Source organism: Otolemur garnettii, unplaced genomic scaffold, assembly GCF_000181295.1.
Source record: "Otolemur garnettii isolate 467f Iridium unplaced genomic scaffold, OtoGar3 scaffold00322, whole genome shotgun sequence".
Lineage (NCBI taxonomy): Eukaryota > Metazoa > Chordata > Mammalia > Primates > Galagidae > Otolemur > Otolemur garnettii.
The window spans coordinates 200,223-214,790 of NW_003852717.1; the positions used below are offsets into that span (position 1 = coordinate 200,223).

A 14,568-nucleotide genomic window follows, 5' to 3' on the forward strand; every position below is an offset into this window, starting at 1 on the left:
TTAAATAAATGTGGTCTATTCTCACCAGCTATTTACTACAATCAAGATATTCTAACCCTTTGAGCAGCAGTGGCTTCCAACGATTTTAGCCAAGTTTAGCAGACTCCTCATGATGCCTATTTCCATCAGGCCTGGCCTGGTGGCTATGTGGAAGATATTTAAAAATAATTTTTTATTTGGAAGTTATTTCAAACTAGTGCAAAAATAAAGACAGTACTGTGTACAAATAACACTGGTATACTTGTACTCAGATTCACTTCCTGCTAACATTCTCCCTCCTCACTGAGGTGTACTTTACAAGGCTTATGGGACACTTAGGTAAACACTCTTTTTTCATTGGTAACATTTTGCATTCTTCTTCCAGGTAAGTCTGCCAGTCCAAATTCCTAACTCAGATGTCAGGACGAAAGCTGCACAGCATATTTAGGGAAGAGAGAAGATGATAACCTATTTTGACCTTTCTCAATTTGGAGATAATTATTATTTAATGTTCATCATTTTCTTATAAACTCTTAAAATCTATAGCACCTGCTTAAAAACAATGACCACTTTTGAGAACCTTTATATGTCAAGTGCTGGTGATACAAAGATGATTGGACATGATCTCAACTAGAAAGACACAAGTTCAGTAAAATGTGTTAACCTCCATTACAAAATTATACTAGTATGAGAATACTACAGAGATTTCACAGACACAGAAAAGAAGTAGTTGGGTGATAATTAGTGTGACCATAGAATTTATCATCCAAATATGATCACTTGAGAGTAGAAGTATGTTCAGGAGAAGGGACAGTAAATACAAATCAGACTGTCCTGTCCTGTGTGATCACCCTTGTGGATAAGAGACAGGGTCTGATAGCATATCTGTCCTAACCTTGATATTATAGCTACAAATGTTCTGATATTAAGGCAGCCAAAAGCCTGGAGCAGAATTTGTGCCTTGGGAATCTTTTAACTCAAGTATTGACTGCCATTAAACTCACAAACAGCAACTACAACAGAAAATTTAAAAAATGAGCTTATCTTTCTTTATATCTAACTTCATCATTTGGACAAATTCAAAATACCACGTTTACTAGCTACACACAAAATGGCTAGGAGAAAAATAGTCTTGTATACTCAAATCTATAATATACCAAATTTAACAGAAATAATGACATGTGTTGAAAATTTAGATGAAAGAAAGTTATGTTTTAGGGCTCAGAAGTTCTTCTGTTCACCTTCCCTCCACAAACAACGTACCAGGACGTTTGGATAAAAGACAGAATATGTTTGGATCTTTTGACTCAGGGTAGGAGAGTGGTGCTATTTGCTATTATTAGCAGTCCCAATCACAGAAGAAAATTCTCTGTTTAAAGGAAGAATTTTTTATTTCCAAACCATTCGAGAAGGTTTTAGGCATTGGGGAATAAAGAAGAAGGAACAGAGTTCATTGTTCTTCTTTTTCCTTAAAATTGGATTGCATCTCTTTTATTAATTAAAAAAATTCTCTCAACAGGATTATGAATTTCTATATGAAGTTGGTGTTTCTAATGTATTTGGTCCTGGGACGAGAATTCCAAAGGCTGCTGTTGAAGTGCTTGATGACATTGAGAAGTGTTTGGAAAAGAAACAGCAATCTGTATAAAGTCCTGTTTCTACTTTTTCTTTTTTCTAATATAATTCTTTCAGTTATGAGCAAGCAACTTAATTTCAACAGCTGATATGTACTTCCCATGAAAGCTTTATGTTAAAATGCCTTATAAGCATGCTGTCACGTTACGTGTGTAAGTAGATGTGTAGTTTCACTTGAACAATTAAAAGTTCCTAAAAATCTTCTGTAACAATACTTTACCAGAAGCTCTAGACAAATGTATTATTTTTAAAAATCATGATGTTATATTTATTAGAAACATTTCTTATAAATCTGATTACTTTTTATTTTAAGGATTACATTTTACCTAAAAAGATATGACTAGTCCTGTTCTTAAGTTCAACATTACATTGACTTGAACACCAGAAAATAAAATCTCTATATTAATAAAATAAAACACTTGTCTTGAAAAAATAGTAGTGGATATTTACGTGAAGAAATAGATTATGGTTGTGGTCCTCAGCCATTTCCACCAGAATCACCTAATCACCTGACTTAGAGTATTAAGTCAAACACAGCAGCTGAGGACAGGAAGGAACTGGCAGCCTGTTTCTTCATGTCTGATTATACTTTTTCCTGAGCATGACCATGTTTGTTATTGCCAGGCTTGGCTCAAGACCCAGGAGAGTGGATGTTGATGAACATTTCCTTAAAGTGCTTCAGTGGTTATTACGCTTTGTCCAAAATGATGTTGTTAGTGACGGAGTATACGCAGATGATATAAGAAGAACTGAACTTTCCAGATCCAGAAAGATGCTACCTTGCGTAGCCTTCCTCATTAAAGTAAAAATTGCACCAAGAGCACCTGTACTTTGCTGAACAACTTGCTGATTAAAGAAGGGAAATTGTCCTTTCTTTTTAACATGATCCATTAAATAAATACAAAATATGTAACAGTGATTGTGTCGTAATGAGTATCTATTTTATTTTATTAGATCAGAGAACAATCTCTTGGAAGTTATAAGATTTATATATTGCTGTAAAATTTGAAAGCTACATTGTAATACAACTTCTTAAACTTTAGAACATGATTATGTATTAGAATACTATTAAGTAATGGTTAGGGTTTCCATTTTACAGATGAGCAATTGTACTTCAGGTCCAGTGATATACTCACTATGCCATTTTCTAATAAAGAATGTATATTAATTTAATAAATATTTGGTTTTTATGATGTATTCAGTTATGTGCTGGGTGACCTGTGAAATAAACATGAGAAATTTACAATGCTTGAGATTTGCTGTTTTTTGAGTAGGCCATTTTGGAAAGAAGAATGGCGGCCTCCTGGTCCCAAATTTCACATCCATTATGTACTTTTCCCTGAACACAGAAGTACTGGCTTCAGTAACCTCACTGTTTGTAAACCTGTTTCCTGGAATATTCAGTGGCATAGCATATAGGAATTAAAGTTCCTTGTTATTATTAAATTCAGAAAAAACTGAAGCTTAAACTGCTTCAGTGTTATTTATGTTACTAAAGATTCCAAAAGAAATTTTACTTTATGTTTAGCTGTTATTACTACCCTCATTTTGGATGAAAACTTCTGTGAGCATCAAAAAGCAGACTTGGAAACGGTCAGGACAATGATCAAGTAAGAAGAGAAAGTGAGTTTATGTCTTGTGCAGATCAGACGTCCCTTCCTCACCAAAGAGCATAAACTTCACCTAAACTCTCGCTTCAGTCAGGGTGCAGTTGGAGAAGAAGAAAGGTGTGTCTATATGTGCTTTATTATCAGGAATAGGTTTACAATTATGGAGGCTGGCCGAACTTCCTGAAATCACAGCGCAAACAAAGGGAAGATGATGGGCAGGCTGGGACCCTCCCAGGCATAAGCTGAAGCTTGTTTTCCTCAGAGGGAATTGGAAGGAAGGTAACAGGGTGAAGGAGAACAGTTGTTGATTTATCTGCAGTTCGGAGTCTCCGGGGGCAGGAAAGTTTCACACCCTCTTTTGGTGTCTCACTCAGCATAATCTTCCTTTCCATTAAATTCACCCGATTACGGACTTTAATTCTATCTACAAAATCCCTTCCCAGCACCATCTCTAAAGGTTAGTGTTTGAATGATTAACTGGGAGCAGGTGTGTTTGTGTGAGTGCTGAGATTGTTGTCTGCTTTCCATCCTGACGGGGGGTTATTCTGTTCTTTCTGTCCTACCCTAACTGGAAATAAGCTAAAAAGAATTGTGGAGACTGTAGTTCAGTCTAGCTAAATTGACACACTATGAACTTACTGTATCCCCTCACTATAGATGGGCAGCTAAAGCAGAGAAAGGAATATTTAACAAAAGGGACGTGGTATTTTTAGCATGTCTTTGCCGGCTCAGCTGTTTTCATACTTGTATCTGAAGAAAGGCACATTGATGGGAGTCAGACCTACCCTATTTACTATCCATCATTCAGTGGGAAGCTCCAAAATTCACAGCACATATACAATTGTCGACAGAAAATTTGAAGAATCCCTTTTGTATTGATTCAAACACTTGTGCCAAAGTTATCTGGGGGTGTACTTTCTCAAACACAGTCTTTAAAAAATATTATCGTTCTCAGAACTTCTACTGTGTCATCAATGAACTTACATCAACTGGATAAATAAATAAGGTTTTCCAAGGTGGTCACAATAGTCGTTAATACGGAGTAGGCACTTCTTTCCTCTAAAAACTGATCATAGACAGGTAGCTGATGAACTCTTTCTCAATGGGTCAGGAGTAAGTAGACTTACAGGGAACGTGTGGAGCCTCATAACTACAGGGAGGGTGAACAGAGTATTTCTAGCAATGCTGCAAGTAGACGAGTTGTACCGGACACTAGTTACCTGTACTCTTGTCAAAAACTAATCTGAAGAAGGGAAGGTCATTTCTTGAGCCTCAGACTCTCTTTCAAAGTCCTGTGCAAAGTGTAATTGAAAAAAAAATATACAAAAAGTACATAAAATATAGAAAGAGAAAAGTCCAGATGGGAGAATCCAGATGTGTCTCTAATAGTCTTCCGATAACAGAGTGTTAGTCAAATAACCCAAGTATTCTGAATCACTCCCTCTACTAAAAGTGAGGAGGCTGTTTTCCTAACAATAGTGTCATGTTTTTTATCTCTAGAAGTTCCATCTGGGTCTCTTTTGTAGCTTTCCATTTCTCTTATTTCTCATGTTTTCTTGTACATCCTTGAACATATTTGTAACATTTATATTAGCTGTCCAAAGTTTTTGCATATAACTCTATTATTATTTCTGTCATTTGGGGTATACGTCCACTTACTGATTTTTTTCCCTCCTAGTTATGATCTGTGTTGCTTTGTACATTTGGTAATTGTTCATTGGATGACAGGTAGTGTAAGTTTTATGATGTTAAGTGCTGTTTTTTGTTGCATTCCTTTGAAGAGTATTGAACTTTGCTCTGGGACAAAGTTAAATTACTTGCAGGCCAGTTTGTTTCTTTCCAGCCTTGCTTTTAAGTGTTTTCATAGGCTGGGTGGAGCACAGCCTGTACATTAGGGCTAATTTAGCACCATTTTAAGGTGTGATTCTCTTAAGAATTTTGCTTAATGTCATGCATAATAGTATGAGGGCTCTTCTCCTGAGTGGTGGGAAGGTAAACCATTCCTATCCCAGTGCCAATGCGTAATTGTTTGGCCTACTGCTATTTGGTGTTTTTTTCCCCTGTCCCTGTGGGATTTTACAACATGCATGCACAGAACATTCCTCAACCGAAGACTAAAAATTCCCAGGTCTCTTTTCCTGTGCAACATCTCCCTCTCTGATTTTCTACGCTGCAGACTCTGGTTACTTGGGCCTCCTGAACTCTTATCTCAGTCTCTTCAGTTTGGTGAGAAGATCATGTCCTGCTTTTCTTTTATTTCCTGTGCTGTGGCTCGGAAACTGCTGGCAGGTAGTAAACTAAAGCAATCACAGATGGTGATGTTAGGGTGGGCTTTGGTGGTTCTTAAGCTCAGGGTTATAATCCCAGCCCAGGTGTTCAAGGTCACAGCCATCTATGATTGTGCCACTACGCTCCAGCCTTCCAGCCTGGATGACAGAGTGAGACCTGTCTCTTAAAAGAAAAAAGGAAAAAAAAAATCAGTGTTATAAGTGTTGAGGAAAACTGAATATCCAATATGCCAAAAAATAAAATTGGATGACTCTTATCTTCCTTACCTTGCACCATATGTAAAGATTGAATGAAACATCTAAAAAATAACAGCTAGGGCAGACACGGTGGCTCACACCTATAATCCTAGCACTTTGGGAGGTCAAGGTGGGTGGATTGTTTGAGCTTAGGAGTTTGAGAACAGCCTGAACAAGAGTGAGACCCCATCTCTAAAAAATAAACAAACAAACAAAAAACATACTGGGTTGTGGCTGTAGTCCCAGCTACTGCGGAGGCGGAGGCAAGAGAATCACTTGAGCCCAAGAGTTTGAGGTTACTATGAGCACAGCATTCTACCAAGGGCAACAAAGTGAGACTCTGTCTTAAAAATAAATAAATGAATTAATTAATTAAATGTAAAATATAAAAAATAAAAAATAAACAGCTAAAACTATAAAAATCTTAAAAGAAAACACAGGAGAAAGGCTTTGTAATGTGAGATTTGGCAATGATTTATTGGGTATGACACCAAAACCCAGGCAACCAAAGGGAACAACAAAATTGTGCCCTCATCAAAAATAAAATTTTTTTACATTAGAGGACACCAACAATTTCCTTGCAAAAGCAATTCACACAATCAGTAACATATTGGAAAACCACATATCTCATAAGGGATTGACTGATATCTAGAATACATAAAGAACGCATAATTCAATGGTAACAAAAAAAAAAACCTGACTAAAACATGGACAAAAGACTTCAACAGACATTTTTTCAAAGAAGTTACACAAATGACCAATAAGCACATAAAAAAAATGATCAACATCACTAGTCATTAGGAAAATGCTGATAAAAACCACAATGAAATACCACTTCACACCCATCACGATGCTTATTATCAAAAAACCCCCCAAAAAACCATTGAACAAGTGTTAGCGAGGATGTGGAGACTTTGGAACTTTGTGCATTGCCGGTAAGAACATACAGGGTGCAGCCGTGGTGGAAAATGACACATGATGATTTTCTCAAAAAAATTAAACATGATGATTCCTCAAAAAAATTAACACAGAATTATGAAATGATCCAAAACTTCCACTCATGGGTATATTCCCAAAAAAAGTGACGGCACAGACTTGAACAGATACTTGTACACTAATTGTTAGGAACTGAATGTTTGTGACTTGCCCAAATTTGTATTGTGAAGCCCTAACCCCCAATATGATGGTATATGGGGAGGGACTTTGCGGAGGTAATTAGGTTTGGATTAGACCATGAGCGTAGAATCCTCGTGACGGAATTAGTGTATATAAGAAGAAACAGAAGAACTTGTTCTTCTCTCTCCTGAGCATGTGAGGATAGAGTGAGGAGGCCGCCCTCTGCAAGAGTGCCTTCCCTGGGAGCTGAATGGGCTGGCATCTTGATCTTCCCCTCCACAGTCTCTGAGAAGTACACGCCTGTTGATTATGCCACCCAGTCTATGGGGTTCTGTTCCAGCACTCGGAGCAGACTGAGATGCAACTGCTGACCGCAGTATTATGCCTAACAACCAAAAAGCAGAAGCAATCCAGCATCCATCAACAATGAATGGATTAACACAACGTGATGCATAGTTACAACAAAATATTATCCAGCCTTAAAAAGGAAGGAAATGTTGATGCATGCTATAATATGGACCTGTGTTATTGAAGACATTGTACTAAGTGAAATAAGCAAGTCGTGAAAGGATAAATATTGTATGAGTCCACTTATCTGCGGTTCCTAGAACAGTCAAATTCATGGAGACAGAAAGTAGAGTGGTGGTTGCCAGAGGCTGGGAAGGGGGGGGAAATGGAGAATTAGTATTTAACGGGTTCAGAGTTTCAGCTGGGGAGGATGAAGAAGTTCTGGAGATGGATGATGGTGCTTACTTGCAGGATCAGTGTGAAGGTACTTGAATCCACAGAACTCTACAACCAAATGTGGCGACTAATACAGTCAATTTTATGTTGCATATATTTTATTGCAATAAAAATGTACTTAGGACGATTCTTAGAATATGATGCAGGATTTAAAGTATTAGTTGTTGTTATTGTTGCTGTTTTACAACAAGAAAAATAGGAATTATTTTTATTATTCCTATTTTAAAAATGAATGGATAGCAAGGTATGAAACCAAGAAGGTAGGCAGAGACCAGATCATTGAGAGGCTTATACTGTTAGAGGATTTGGATTGTGGTTATCCTGAAGGTTACAGATAGCCATGCAAGGGTTTTAACCAGGGAAATAATCTGATAAGATCATTTTAGCGCAGCAGATGGAAGATGCCTTTTAATGGGGTCAACACTGGAGATAAGATAAGGCTGTTACAGTGATTTATTAGAGAAATTGTAAGTATCTAAGCTTATCTGCTTACATGCTACTCAGAGATGGCAGTGATGAAGAAGATATGATCTTATTTTGGAAGATTGGCTTAACAGAAACTGGATTTTATCTCTTAAAAATAATCTCTTTGTACGTAGGTATTGGCTGTGTGGAGTATGCTATGTCCCTCCTCTGTTTTAGTTTTTTCCCATGAATCTCCTTTGATGTGCAGTGATTTTATGACTGAATACACTGGGATAAGGTCAAAATCAAGAAAAAGGTAAAATACGGGATTTTTTCCCTCTGGGGAAATTTTTGTCAATTCCAGAGATTCCTAAGCTTTTCTGGCTTCAGAAGTGTACCAGAACGATGTTTTTAGGGGATACTAAAAACATCAAAATCCTTTTCCTTGAGACTTACTGGAAATTTAAGTGTTCGTGTTCGAGGCCTTCCAACATGAATGCGTGTGATGAATGTACAGGAGAGGAGAAGAGCTTTGATGAGGCAGCCTTTCTGAGAAAAACCTTATGGAACAGGAATTATAAGTTAAGTAACAGAAAATAAAAGAAAACAGGATAATTACTCCTTCCTTTCATTGCCATCTCACAGAGTGGAAATTCATATCCTGGGGGGTAGTGAAAGGAGGTGCTTTTAAATGGCTCTAGACCTATCCATCCACTAACAAAATTATGCCCTATGTCAGTGTCACCCTCCAATTGTACCCTTAAGTTCCCATCTACTTTATACTACTCAAAAACTTATTTCTTAAAAAAAAAGTATATAATAAGACCATCTGTGCTAAGGTGGCAATATGCATTTATCTGTTAATGTGAAATACATTTGTTTTACTAGGGTTCTTTTCTTTTGATTGAGAACAAACTTCGTCAAAATGATTAAAGCTAAATATAATATACTTGTTTTTGCGTGGTAGGCAGTCAATAAAAATAATAAAGATGATGATGATGAAGATAACAACAACTAATGCTATTTCTACCAAGAGTTAAATCCTGATTTGCTTCCAAAGAGCTGTGGGCCATCATTTAGGCCATGAGACAAAGCTTGATTTTGGAAGTAGCCTTTTGCACTGAATGGGCACAGTGTGGGGGTGTTTGGCACACCTTTTGAGTGCAGGTCATAACAGCAAGAGAGACTCTACCTAACAAATTCAAATATTTTTGATCTGGTTGTTTAGAACCTCACATTAGCCTGAAATTTAAAAAAAAAAAAAGAATTAGCCTAAAATTGAGAGAAACCATTGAAAAAGAAAATACATATTTGTTAAGGTATTCTTGTCTATGTTGTGCATATTGCTATGAAAAATTCTCTCATCATTCAAAAATATTTTCAAAGAAGAACTGCTCTGGTTTTCCTAACTAGACACTGTCAGGGGCTCTTGTTTTCTGTTCACCAGGTCTTCCTTTTGTTTGTTTGCTGCTGCACCTGTAGGTGTCTCCCTAAGTTCAGGATTGTTCTCTTCCCTGGCATCCCATTTGAAATGATGCCCATCCCGGAAACCCTCTCAGTAAAAGTGCATCTGGTTAGTAATTTGGTTAGATGTTCCTCATGTCATCCTTTATGATTATGATCTGTGCTCTAAATGTTGATAATTGTTTATAAATGGTGCTGCATATTGTGCTATTGTATTCATTACCAGTGAAACTGGAATAATATGAGATGAATACTGAATGATACTCTGTAAGTCCATCCCTAACTCACACTGACTCATCTTAGTTGCTAGTTACTCACGGCCCCTTCCTCCCTTTGTATTCAAACCTCTCATTGTTATACTTATCTCTTTTTCCTACTTACCACTGAGATCAGGAAATGATATTTAGGGCATTTACATCCAGAGAACACAATACGTAATTCCCCTGAAGTCCTTAAAGAAAGGGAACTGTAGAATTTAAGAATCATTTCAATACCATGTTGATTCTGAATTATTCTGAATTCATGATAACATATATTTTTATTGGTTGTCTAACATTAGTTAAATTTGAATATACATGTATTATTACTTTTCAAAAATAAATATGTAGAGATTTTCTTGTGATTTTGCTCCCCATGCCCAAGAAGCATTATGTATCTCCACAGTGAAGAAACATTTCTTCTATTGAATTCTTTCTTTTTTTATTAAGCAATAACAATAATGCAAAAAAGGGAACATTCACATTGTCAGATAAGAGTATGTCTATCATAGAATGTTTTGACTCTGAGGTCCAGTTTGGAGTCATCAGTTAACTTCGTCTTATTTTTTCTCCAAATGTTGACTTCTTTCTGTGAATAGAAAACTCAGCCTTGCCTAGGCAGTCTGCTTAAGGAGTAGAAAAGGGAGCAACAGTGATGATATTCTGAGCTTCCTGAGCCATCTTTACTCAACATCAAACATTCTGTCCTACCGTCTTTTTCAGTTTTGTCATTCTCATCAGACCATATGGTCATCAGAGCAACATTTGTGACGATTTTCTGTCAGACAGTCAGAATCAGTGGTTATCAGGAGAGAGTTACTGTTGGAGGGCACTAGGCAGATGGCCCTCTCTGCCTCTAACGTGGTTCCTCTGGCTTGGGACATCAGTGCCTCTAAAAATATTATTTAAAATTGGAAACACACCTGATAAAGTCCAAATACTAAGATTGAACATTTTAATTCTAACAACAATGACTGAGGTCCTTACTAACTGTGTACGGGTTGTACATTAACTCCAGAGAAAACCATTAACTTTGTTATCACGCACAGCCGTAGCCCTTTTGCTCTAGTTTTCCAGGGATAAAAATAGAGCCAAACTCAAATGCTTGTTGCAAGGGTTAAATGAGATAATGCATACCAGGTATAACTTCTTTGAACTGTTCCTAACACAGTGAAAGCACAATAAATATTTGATATAGAAATTATTATTATTATTATATTTTGTGACAGCTTCACTTCTAGCCCTGGGAAATAAAATATGCCACATAGTTCTTCTCCCTGAGGAGCTGGTAGCCAGTTTGTAGAAGATGAGCTTCTAAGAAGACTGTGAGTACGTGTCATAAAGGATGACCCCCATGGGGTGCTGTGACAACACACAATAAGTTTGCTAATTTTCTCTTATGGGAGAAACAAAAGCTTCAAAGAAGAGAGAACATTCGAAACCTAAACAATAATAAGGATTAAGGAGACAGAGCGTGAAATTTGTGAAAAGAGATAAGGCTGAAAATATAGGATATGGATTTTATCATTTATTAACGTCTTAGTGTGAAATATTTTTGCAATTAATTTCCAACTCATGACTTGCTGATTTCAAGTTGCATTTTCTTTTTTTATTAGAGTTGGCCAAGGCTTCTGTGATCAGAGAGACATCTTCCCAAGTGATGGCATACAGTGAATCCGCTCTGGAATCCTCTACGACTGCTTACTAAAAATATAGATTACGCCAGAACGGACGTCTTAGCTTCAATTCATGTTGTAAACCCCATACTCAAACCCAGGGTCATTGTACTAAATACTATGTGTTACTGGTCACAAAGATCACCACTCGGTCACTGACATAACATTTCTTTGTTTTAGAGGAGAAAAAGTTTTCAGATATATACTGATATAATTTGGTTATTTGTCCCCTCCCAATCTCAGCCTGCAACTTGGTTCCCCATTGTTGGAGGTGGGGCCTGGTGGAAGGTGCTTGGGTCATGGGGCAGCTCTCTCACAAATGACCTGATGCCTTCCCTGTGCCAGTGAGTGAGTTCATGCTAGAGCTGGTACCTCCTCCTCCCTCTCTTCCTCCTTCTGCCACCAGGCCACACACCTGCTGTGCCTTCCGCTTTGACTGGGAACTCCCCGAAGCCTCACCAGAGGCAGATGCTGGCGCCATGCTTGTATCGTCTGCAGAACTGTGAGACAAACAAATGTCTTTCCTTTATAAATTATCTAGCCTCCGGTATTTCCTTCATTGCAATGGAAAACACACTAGCACATGTGCCTTCTATGTATTTAGACAGGCAGCATTGTTCACATAAAATAGTTCCGAGAGCTACTGTCTGCAATAGGCCAAATAATTGAGATAACCTGCACTTACTGCCTTTTACAATGAGAAGTGAGAAAATTTAGCCACTTCCTACTCGACTTACCCAAACAGAAAGCCATTTCTCCCAAACAGCTAGGTTCCTTGACTAGAAGATTAAATTTGATGAAGTGAAAAATCCAGAAACAGAATGGGATTTTCTTTTTCCCTGAGATTCCAAGTGGCTTTTCTGTCCTCCAAAATGTCAGACAACGCTATAGAAGACATTTGAGATAATCTTAGACTTCCACCTGCTAAGAGCCTAGCTAAGGGGTCTCTAAACATCCAGTTATTAGACAATCTGTGAATATTAATCACTCTCGAGTGGAGCAAAAAGAGTCCCATGAAATGCCTTTGCTTCGGTTTTATTCTGAGGATGTAGCTAATTGGAATTGCCATGTTATGTTTTACGTGGTAGAAGTCAGCAGCTTTACTCATTCAAAAGTTCTGACCCTCGTCAAAGTTGCTATTCAGTGGGACAATAAATTTGTAGACCAAGAGAAAAAGAATATCCTAATATGATTTCAGAGATGCTGCCCCCAAATATGGTTTCCTCGCTTACTAAGTTGTGCTGAAAATTCTCTTAACAGTAGAATTTTTACATCTTTAATTTTAGTTAGAATTGAGAGTAAGGTAAACATCAATAACTCGGAGGAAAGCTTTAACAGACAATCCATCTGAGATCATTTACCTCACACATTTTGATCTAGGAGAGAGTATAAATGAGGTGCGGATGTGGAAAGCGGATTTGTGGGAGTGACAGAATGGGGAAAGGAGCAGGGAAGAAGAAACAGTGGAGCCACTTTCCTGTAATGGGTTTTCCCAGACAATAAGAAATGAGCTGTAAAGACAGTTCGGACTCACTGGTGCCCACTTGGGCTCTTGTGGACTTCGCTATCCCACTATTTACCCTCCGTGGAATACGGCTTTACTGAGGCCGATTTGTCTTAAGAACGAGAGAACCCCAACGTAGATATGATGGGACGCTTTCTGAGGGTGATGCCAGTAGGAAACCTGCATTCTAAGGGGACGAAGAACGGAAAGAAAACAGTACACTAAGAAACGCTGCATGCTAACCTCCTCCACATAGACGTGTCTCCTCTGTCAAATAATCTGAGGGTTTTAGACAGGTGTGTCTGTGCATGTCTGTGTGTATTTGAACGTGTGCATGCACATGTGTGTGCCGGTGATGTGCATGTAACCTAATCACGGCTATCAATGGGTAGGTATCACGACTTCAAAAATTCTGATTTCAATTTGAAAATAAATTTCCCTTTCCTGTTTTCCATTCCGTTGGTCAAGCTTCCTCTTTAGGCTTTCATGGTTGTATACCCAGGACTTAACATCTCAGCTCAATCTTAGTGAGCCATGTTACGTTCTAGAAAGAGCGTGGACTTGGCCTTAGACTCACTTGGGTTCCAGCTCTGTTGCAGCCTCGTACCAGCTGTTAGATTCTGGGGAAGTTCTCTTTTTGTCCTGATGGGCCTCAGTTTTCTTAAAACTTTAATACTCTCCTTAATTGTTCTTTCTAGGAATGTGTGTCTCAGGCAGTGTTGGTTTTACAAACATTAGGGAGAGAGGAGCAAATGTGTAGATGATCCAATAACACAATGGACAAAGTTTTTCTCTCAGTTAAGACTGGAAGGAAAACAAAGCCAGGTTTTCTGTTATACATTGACACTAAAGATATCAGAGGACACTAGCACATAAGGTCTGACATTTATTTAGTCAGTTTCCAGGGTGAGAATTTGTGACAAAGAAGTCCACAGCAGCACAGTCAAAGTAAGTCCTGCAAATGGATTTGATTTGAGTCACCTTGTCAGTTTAGAAACAATATCATAAATATAAATGACAGAGTCCCAAGGAAAGGCAACAGGCATGCCACTTTGCCAGCTTTCACAAAACTTAATTTTCCATGCAGTCTCTGGTGCATTAAAAAAATAAAATGCACCATTGGTGCTGAAGGGTGTTTCCAGACGGCCTTTTGTTAGCTACCGAGGAGGAGGCTGCATCCATTCTCCCATCAACTTCGCACATGGCAGCAACCATCTTCACTTTTCCGTACAATAAGCCGTTATTGTTGCATAAGACACCAAATGACACTTGGAGGACTGGCCCTGCAATATTTTTGAAAATACCAAATGCACAGTGTGGTTCATCTGACTGCAAATCTGGGTCTGCTCTATTTACTGGAGGGTGAGACAATGAATGTCAGGGAGCCCCTCCCTCGCTTCAGTATTTCTGCTTTTGACCTCCCTCATGACACTTTTCTTGAATGCAATATGTTTCCGAAGAATTTTAAATGGGTGAAAAGAAATAATTGTTTGAGAGTTTATTCAGCTGAGCACATCCCAACTGTTCATGACTAGAAGTGCCTCTGTAGAAGCAGATCAAGCCAATTGTATTTTTAAAAATATTGAGAGCAGGGGTAAGGCCTAACTTCATTTTACTTTAGTGTAAAAGAAAACCTTTGTCTACTGCTCATGA

At 38.0% G+C, this 14,568-nt stretch overlaps 1 protein-coding gene across 1 annotated transcript in view; it reads left to right on the top strand.

Moving 5' to 3' along the window:
- Window positions 1–2,857, top strand: part of MUT (methylmalonyl-CoA mutase) — a 34,683-nt gene extending 31,826 nt beyond the window's left edge. The window contains exon 13 of the mRNA XM_012813867.2: window positions 1,499–2,857. Within this exon, the coding sequence (XP_012669321.1) occupies window positions 1,499–1,627 (129 nt within the window). The 3' untranslated portion in view covers window positions 1,628–2,857. The remainder of the gene's footprint in view (window positions 1–1,498) is intronic.
- The last annotated feature ends 11,711 nt before the right edge of the window (window positions 2,858–14,568 follow it).